Here is a 9017-nt window from a genome sequence, read left to right as displayed (position 1 = left end):
GTCCATCCATCCACCCACCCATGTATTCATTCATCCATCTACCCACCCATGCATTTATCCATTCACCTACCCATTCATCCTTGCATTCATTTATCCATCCATCCATCCATCCATTCATCCACCTACCCAGCTATTCACAACTGGCTCCAAGGTTGGTGTTGGGAAGGCTCTGCAGGTGGTGGCTAGGAGTACAGGCTGAGGGCCTGAATTCCTTTGTCACAGTAGGAGAATTACCACATTACCTACTTCTCTAGAATAGTAACAACAATAGTTCCAACCTTGTGGGATTGTGAGGATTATGTGAGATGATGTATGTAAACTGCCTACTATAGTATCTAGCATACAATAGACACTCAATAATTGTCAGCTGTTATTTTTCTCTGACACCCCATCTTGTTCTGCCCTTCTCTAGTTCTGGGTGGTTGCTATGCTGTGAAGGTGTGGGGCATCAAAGGAGCAGGCCAGAGGCTCTTCCACCTCCTGCGGGGCCCTGGGAAAGTGAGCAGAAATGTAGGTTCATGTGGTTATGTCTTACTTGTGAGCCCCTCTGAGAAGAGCAGCGTCTCCTCCAGTAACTTGGCTTTACTCTGTTAACTTTAGGGTGTTCTAGTGACTGGATCCTCTCTAGCTGGTGCCTGGGAAATGGCAGCCACTACTAATTCAGCCTTGAAGACAGTACCTTGCCCACTCAGCACCATTACGTAGAAGATAGAACTCAAGAGGTAAGAGTGAAGTCATTGATGTGCTCCTGTGCATCTAAGCATTCCTTCCACTAGACTCTCATGTGCACATCCTTCACCCCTCCACCCACCATGCCATCCATTCATCACCCATTCCCCCACCCATTTATCTGCTCAGCCTTCCATCCACCCAGCCATGCCTCCACCCCTTCACCCATTCCCTTGCCCATACCGTCCATTCCTCACCCATTCCCCCACCCATCCATTCCTCACCCATTCCCCCACCCATTCATCTGCTCAACCATCCATCCACCCACCCACCCTTCCACCCACCTAGCCAGTCCATCTATCTGGTCACCCCTATCATCCACCCACCCATCTGTCAACCCAATTTATCCACCCATCTGCCCGACCCCCCACCTGTTGATTCAATCACCATTCCACCCATCTCCTCATCCATCCCATTCAGCCACTTAGTCCTTCACCCTTCATCTGGCTGGGGAGCATTTCCTGGGTGACCCTCTTTGCTAGTACCTGCATCAGCCTCTCTGGGCCTCTGAGCTTGGTCAGAGATGGAGCCTGGGCAAGATCAACTCTCACACAAGTGGGAAGTAGCTTCTGGCCTGAACGGGAAGAGCCCAGTGCTAGAGGATCCTAAAGGGGGCCAGGGGAGGGGGAGGAGGAGAATTGATGTCTGGGGCATCCAGGAGGGGATGCCAGGGTTAAGGAGCCTTTGCTGTGGAGAGGCTACCAGAGACCCTATGAGGAAGGCCCAGGAGACAAAGGTTCCAGCGCAAGTAGTTTCCTGGGAGGTGATCTCAGGAGTAAGGAAATGAGGTGAGAAAGAGAAGGAGGTGATAAAGGGCGTGTCATTGATACAGTTACTGCTGGGGCACTGGAGCCCAGTCCCGATGGGGAGGCCAGGGAAGTGGTGCCCCTCCCAGGGGCAACTCGCCAGGGCCCAGCCACCTGCTCCCGTCAGTCACTAACCAAAAGCTGTCCTGGCAGCATCAGCTCCCCAGCCTGCCCTCTTAATGGCAGAGCGTGCCCGTGGCTAGGGACAGCTTTTGGGCAGAGAAGCACTATGGTTGGTGTAGGAATTGAGACAGGTGGACCTGAGGTGGCAAGGGCCTGGGATACCAGCGAGGCACCCCCCACCCCATGCCCCACACACAGTGATGTGTTGCTGCTACCTCTCTCCTCAGGCCTAGCCTGCGTTTGGCATAGGAAGCTGGCATGGCATTGGACCCAAATGTTTGTGGGCCATGGGTTAGCTTGGTGGACAGAGGCCAGCTGAGTCTCTGGTGGGGAAGTTTGGCATGGAAAGGGGATTGGGTGCAAGAGGTCATCATCTTCCTCCCAGATTGTGAGACATAGGAATGCAACCCCCAACTCTCCCTCTCCCCTCCACATCAGCCTGGGCTCTCCCCCATCCAGCCAAGCTTCCTCACTGCCCCCAGGGTGCCCAGCACGTCTTTGCCCTTCACTCCTGACACTGGTAGTGCCCCCCAGGAGTGTCCCTCCTGGCTGCCTGTACACAACCTAGCCTCCATGTGATCCTACACACTGGGCAGGGCCTGACATGAGGGGGAGCCCCAAACCCTGCAGCCAGCCCTGCCTCTCACTGGCTCAGAGCCTCAGTCTCCCCATCTGCAAAGGAAGGGCTGGGCTTTCCAGGCCCCCGTGCTGCATCTGATGAATGGTGACTGGATTAGGAAAGATTCTGAGCTGCTCTGGACGCAGTGGATGAAGCTCTGTGGCTGAGGAATGGTGCTTGCCTGGGCGAGGCTGGAGCAGGCACCTCGGGCGGGGGGCGTGTGCCAGCCTTCCCTGCCTTGAGTGATCTCTGAGGGGTCGTCCAACGGTGAGGCTCGATCATGAGGTCGAGTGCCCTGTCTCCGAATGAGGGTGAATGGCCGTGGGTCGGAGTGCTGGTGAGGGCCCTTGAACCTGTGCTTTTGAGTGCTGATTTGCGGCAGTCTACGTCTCATTACCACCTGGGATTGCAGGGGCCTGGGACCAAAAGGATTGCAGTGCCACGCACACAGTCAGGCTTCCAGTCTTGGTGTTGTGGGGCACTGGTTTTGCCCTCACAGCCTAGTCTGAAAGCTTCACTCCTGAAAGGCTATGTGACCCTCACAGTGACTCAGTCTTTCTGAGCTTCCGTCTGCTCATCTGGAAAATGGGGATACTAGTCACAGCGTGATGGTAGGGAGTAAATGAATCAGTTTATTAAAGCTCTTAGAAGAGCACCTGGCAGATAGTAAGCACTTGATAGATACTGAGTGCTCTGCTCGTGCCTTGGAAGGCGCCCCAGCTAGCTGAACAGTCTCTGCGTGGGGGATGGGGGCTGTTGGCACCTCCCGCTCTGAGTCCCTATGTCTTAGCCTGGGTGGTGCAGGCCCCTGCACTCTCCCTTCCGGTCAGTGTTTTCTTGGTGTCTGGGAATGTGAGTCCAGGCCTTGCCCTGGGCTCCTCCCGGATGTCACCGAAACATGAGAAGCCCAGGGCCTCAGGGCAGTGGGCATGGGGCGTCCAGCTCCATCCGGAAGCACCTCCCGGTGACTCCTGGACCCTACCATTAGGTCACGTGGCAGCTGCCGTCTGGCATCCTCTCTAAAAGCTCCCAGCCCAGGCCCTGGCCCATTCTTCAAGTGGACTGGTCGCTGGGAGGCTGTGTCTGTAGGCACCGTGGCCAGCGGGAAAGCAGGGATCTCCCGGGGTCTGCCGGGCCTGCACTCTCTCCCCACTGCCTGCTCTCTGCCTGCTGGGTTTGCTTCACTGCCCCTTAGTGTTGAAACCGCCTTGTCTAGCTCAGGTAGTGTACCCCAGCACCCCTCTCCCTTTCCCCTCCCAGTGACCCTGGGACCCTGGAAGGCCAACCTGGGTGTCTGCGAAAGACAATCCTAATTTTAGTAGTGAGCACCTTATCCTGGCCCTCGAATTCCTTTGTGACCTGGGACAAGTCTCTTTTTCTCTTTTGGACTTGGTTCTCCCATCTGTGAAATGGGGAGCCGGCCTCCATGCTTGCTAAAAGCCCTCTTCCAGCAAAACAAATTCTCTGATTTCATGTCTTGTCTGATTTCACCATATGCACCCCATTGAGCAGGAGCCAAAAAGGCCTGTGTGTCCCTGGTGGAGGATATTGTCCTATATTTCTTAAATTGCGTCCTTAAAGGCCGCATGGTTGTGTAACTTCTTGCCACGCCTGTGTTTATGCAGGAGTGTTCTTGGGACATTGTCTAACTTGTGGTGCTAGGGTTTCTATACCAGGGTCCCCTTCTAGGTCTGTCTTCGTGGTGCTGGATTCACCAAGTACCCAGTGAGGGGGCTCCCAGCACCCCCGGGGAGGGTCTCTGTCTCTCTCACACACGGCAGAGCAGGGCTGTGTGAGGCTGAGGACTGACATTCTGGGCTTCAACTCTCTCTTCTGCTCAGGGTCCTGGGACAGATGTCTGTTAGTTTTTGGCTCTGAGAAATGAGGGAGTGGGGCGTGAACTTGACCTTGTTGATGGTCTGTGTGGTTCTACCACACAGAGAGGAATGTCAACAGAAGTGGGGGTTTCCAGGCCTGTATGACACCGTCTGGGCAGGTCCGGGGTGCCCAGCCCTGGCAGAGATGCCAGGAGCTGTGGCAGCACCCTCACCAGTCTGGTAGCTGGCCAGTTTCGAGGCCGCCAGCTGCTGGGAGCATGTGCAGACCAGGCTCTCTGGCCTTTGATTCTTGTGATTCTGTTCCTTGCAGGCTTTGAGCTGCTCTGAGCAGGGGCTGGAGCAACCATGACCCGCTGGAAGTCCCTCAAGGCCCCTGGGCCACACAAATCCAGCCCCTGTCAGCTGGTGGCCTCATGCCGGCGTCTGAGTGCCCAGGCCCTGGCTGCCTCCCAGGAATCTGGGTCTGAGCCCCCTTCCCAGCACAGCCTCAGGGGTCCCCCCTGCCACCGGCTCCCCACCTCCTGGCCCAGGCAGAAGCAGTGTCCACCATTCCGGCCCTGCATCCCAGCTCCTCAGCGTCATGGTGAGGTGGTCAGCTGCAGCGGTGTTGGGGGAGGAGGCAGAGTGAGGAAAGGTGTCCGCTGCAGAGCTTGGGGACCCATGGTGGGAGACTGCGCTAGAGGTGGTTTAAATCTCAGCTGTCCTGCTTAATGGCTGTGTGACCTGGGGGGAGTCACTTAACCTCTCTGAACCTGCACCCCAGGGTTGTTGAGAGAACGATCTGAGAGCCGCTCCTGATGGGTCTGCTCCCCGAGGTGCTCAGGACCCCACCTGCTCTCCCTGGGTCTCTCTCAGGTGACAGTTGCTGTGTGCTGCTCGGACCGGCCAGCTCGGGGCCCAGCAACCAGTGCAGCCTGGCTGGGCAGGCGGCTCCACCGTCACCTGTTGCTCAGGTGTTTGGAGCAGAGGTCAGAGGCCGCGCCCGCTCTGAGGCCGGGACTAGTGTGGATGTGGCCAGAAGCTGGGTCACACAGACCGGGACTGATTCCTGGGATTGCTGCCTCCTGCCTATGGGACTGGGGCAAGGCCATTCTGACTTCTGGGCCTCCAGGTCCTTGTTTGTAAAGCAGGGTGGCCCACCCCTCCCTGGAGGGCTCGAGAGGCCTGCAGAAGGCTGTGGGCAGCGCCCGGTCCACAGTGGTCCCAGCCCCCTAGGACCTTCTCTTGGGGCGTCAGTGTCTTCGTAACTGAGTAACGTGGCTGCAGGTGTGCAAGGGACAAGGCTCTGTCTAGCTCTGAGGTCATGGTGTGACTGGACTGAGACTGGGGGTGCTGGGTCCCTGTGAGCAGGGAAGGGTGGGCCTATCCAGCTCCTCAGTGTGGGGCTAATGCTGGAAGGCCCAGGTCTTCCTGGTTCCAGCGTAGCCCAGCCGAGGCAGGCGGCCATCCAGATGCGGCTGTGGGCCAGGCGATGCCATAGCCCCTAGCTTGCAGATGCCCTAGCCTGTCACTGGTAGGCCAGTGTGGGGCCTTTAGTGGGGGCAGTGCAGCCTGTGTGTCCTGGGTGTGGACACGTCGGTGGCTGAGAGCAGGCTTTGTTCTGGCTGGCATGGATGCCCTGCTGCAGGGCCTGTCTTGGGGTGCCTGAATGTGTAGTAGGCTGGCCTGGAGCCAGGCGCTGCCTGCAGTGAGCTGAGGGCGGTCCTGGGAACAGGTGACACCCCTGAACACTGCCCACATGCCAGGGTGGTAGCCTTGCAATCTTCCTTAGAGATGTGGGAAGCAGGGGCTGGGGAGGGCCCTCGACTGAGGTCAGCCAGGGAGCGCCCATGTCTGGGTGCCAGATCTGACCCTCCTTGGCACTGTTGGTGACCAAGAGGCTGCAAGCATGGCATGTGGGTGGACACTGTAGGTTGGGGCGTGTGGGTATCAGGAGGGTGGTGGGACCCAGCTTGGGGTATTCAAAGTGGGTGGTGACAGGGGTGGCAGGCCCCGTTCTAGGCCCTAGGAGGGACAACAGGAAGCAAAATAGAAGACATCTCACACCTGTAATCCCAGCACTTTGGGAGGTTGAGGCAGGTGGATCGCCTGAGGTCAGGAGTTCGAGATCAGTCTGGCCAACATGGTGAAACCCCGTCTCTACTTAAAATATAAAAATTAACTGGATTTGGTGGCGCACGCCTGTAATCCCAGCTGCTCAGGAAGCTGAGGCAAGAGAATCGCTTGAACCCAGGAAGCAGAGGTTGCAGTGAGCTGAAATCGCACCATTGCATTCCAGCCTGGATGACAAGAGCAAGACTCAGTCTTGAAAAAAAACAAAGAAGAAGAAAAGAAAAAGAAAACGTGCTGCTCTTGGGGAGTAGTGGTCTTAGGGTGGGGTTGATGGGTGGGTGCCCCCGGCTACATTATTGTTATTGCTGCCACCATTGTGCCCTCAGAAAGGGCAGTGCTGTGGCTATAGCGGGGATGGGACATGGGTCTACCTGGGGCACAGGGAGACCTCTGGAGGCAGTGGCAGGATGTCTTGGGGGAGGGTGTCCAGGGTGGATTTGAGTTACAGCCTGGGGCCAGGGGCTGCAGTCAGAAGGGGAGTCTGCTGGAGGAGGCTGGGAGGTGAGGTCTGAGGGGTCAAGAGCTTCCCTGTGCAGGTCCTGCATGTCCTGGGGATCCTCTGGCATTGAGCAGGGGAGGGACAGGCACCGACTCAGCTTCCATAGGCTCTCCATGGCTGGCATGGAGACTGGGGGGCCACAGGTAGAGGCAGAGAGGCTGGCATGGTGTCACCTGAACTGGCTGGGCAGGCACTGGTGAGATTCAGGCCTTGAGGGTGGGAGAAAGGGTCGGATCCTAAATAGACTCTTCAGAGCCCTCAGTGTGGGAGTAAGGTGTGGAGCTGAGGTTTTTGGCTGGAGTTGCTGGGGGGACAAAGCAGGTGGCCACTCGCACTGGGAAGGCAGAGTGGGGAGCTGGCTTAGGCAAGACCAGAGCGCTCATGGGTCAGTCAGGGTGGAAGCGTTCTCCAGTCATGTGTGCGGGCCCTGGGATGGGAGTGGAGGAGCCTGGAGCCACCAGCCCAGCCAGACATGCTCTCCTCTCTGTTGCAGGAGCCGCTCTGCCTGGAGCTAGCCTGGGGGCGAGCCAGGGTCCTCCAAACCCCGGGATGACCGCAGCCAGCCGGGCCAACCCCTACAGCATTGTGTCATCGGAGGAGGACGGGCTGCACCTGGTCACCATGTCAGGCGCCAACGGCTTCGGCAACGGCAAGGTGCACACGCGGCGCAGGTGCCGCAACCGCTTCGTCAAGAAGAACGGCCTGTGCAACATTGAGTTCACCGACATGGACGAGAAGTCACAGCGCTACCTGGCTGACATGTTCACCACCTGTGTGGACATCCGCTGGCGCTACATGCTGCTCATCTTCTCGCTGGCTTTCCTCGCCTCCTGGCTGCTGTTCGGCGTCATCTTCTGGGTCATCGCTGTGGTACACGGTGACCTGGAGCCGGCCGAGGGCCGTGGCCGCACGCCTTGTGTGATGCAGGTGCATGGCTTCATGGCGGCCTTCCTCTTCTCCATCCAGACGCAGACCACCATTGGCTACGGGCTGCGCTGTGTGACGGAGGAGCGCCCGGTGGCCGTCTTCATGGTGGTGGCCCAGTCCATTGTGGGTTGTATCATCGACTCCTTCATGATCGGTGCCATCATGGCCAAGATGGCGAGGCCCAAGAAGCGGGCGCAGACGCTGCTCTTCAGCCACAACGCCGTGGTGGCCCTGCGTGACGGCAAGCTCTGCCTCATGTGGCGCGTGGGCAACCTGCGCAAGAGTCACATCGTGGAGGCCCATGTGCGCGCGCAGCTCATCAAGCCGCGGGTCACCGAGGAGGGCGAGCATATCCCGCTGGACCAGATCGACATCGATGTGGGCTTTGACAAGGGCCTGGACCGCATATTTCTCGTGTCACCCATCACCATCCTGCACGAGATTGACGAGGCCAGCCCGCTGTTCGGCATCAGCCGGCAGGACCTGGAGACAGACGACTTTGAGATAGTGGTCATCCTGGAAGGCATGGTGGAGGCCACAGCCATGACCACCCAGGCCCGCAGTTCCTACCTGGGCAACGAGATCCTGTGGGGCCACCGCTTCGAGCCCGTGCTCTTTGAGGAGAAGAACCAGTACAAGATCGACTACTCGCACTTCCACAAGACCTATGAGGTGCCCTCTACGCCTCGATGCAGCGCGAAGGATCTGGTGGAGAATAAGTTCCTGCTGCCCAGTGCCAACTCCTTCTGCTATGAGAACGAACTGGCCTTCCTGAGCCGTGACGAGGAGGATGAGGCGGACGGAGACCAGGACGGCCGAAGCCGGGAGGGCCTCAGCCCCCAGGCCAGGCATGACTTTGACAGACTCCAGGCTGGCAGCGGGGCCCTGGAGCAGCGGCCCTACAGAAGGGAGTCAGAGATCTGAGCCAGCCTTGGCCAACATGCAGCATCTACCCCCAGCCGGGGAGAGGCCCTGCCATCACTCAGGGGCCCCGGGTTTGAGCAGAACGGGCCTGGTGCCCTGGGTTGCAGACTCAGTAGCGTTTTAGTCGTTTTATGTTTCTTTGCAACAGCCTCAGAAGTTTGGCCGGAGGGGGGCAGCCAGAGCGGCAGCCCCCGGCCTCAGAGGCTATCGCAGGCTCAGGGCAAAGAAGTGGCCTCCTGGGGGGCCAGGCCATGGGGGCCAGGGCTTCTGCCTGAAGATGGAGCTGCAGCCTGTGGGGAAGCAGCTCAGCTCAATGGTGGGCCCAGCCTCTGCTGTCCAAGGCTGTTCGGCTGCGGTGCTCCTTGCTGGTTTTTAACTTGGGGAGAAACACCGGGTTTCAGCTTTCTTGACCTTAGCTTGGGTGAGACTGTTTACAAAAA

General features: G+C 58.3%; 1 protein-coding gene across 1 annotated transcript in view; it reads left to right on the top strand.

Annotated features, from left to right (window-relative positions):
* The window catches only part of KCNJ12 (potassium channel, inwardly rectifying subfamily J, member 12), an 11973-nt gene extending 2956 nt beyond the window's left edge, over window positions 1–9017 (top strand). Inside the window, exons 2-3 of the mRNA XM_011962524.1 lie at window positions 601–722; window positions 7220–9017. Of these exons, the coding sequence (XP_011817914.1) occupies window positions 7276–8577 (1302 nt within the window). The 5' untranslated portion in view covers window positions 601–722; window positions 7220–7275 and the 3' untranslated portion in view covers window positions 8578–9017. The remainder of the gene's footprint in view (window positions 1–600; window positions 723–7219) is intronic.

Source organism: Colobus angolensis, unplaced genomic scaffold (assembly GCF_000951035.1).
Source record: "Colobus angolensis palliatus isolate OR3802 unplaced genomic scaffold, Cang.pa_1.0 Scaffold595, whole genome shotgun sequence".
Classification (NCBI taxonomy): domain Eukaryota; kingdom Metazoa; phylum Chordata; class Mammalia; order Primates; family Cercopithecidae; genus Colobus; species Colobus angolensis.
This window is presented reverse-complemented; position numbering and strand designations above follow the sequence as displayed.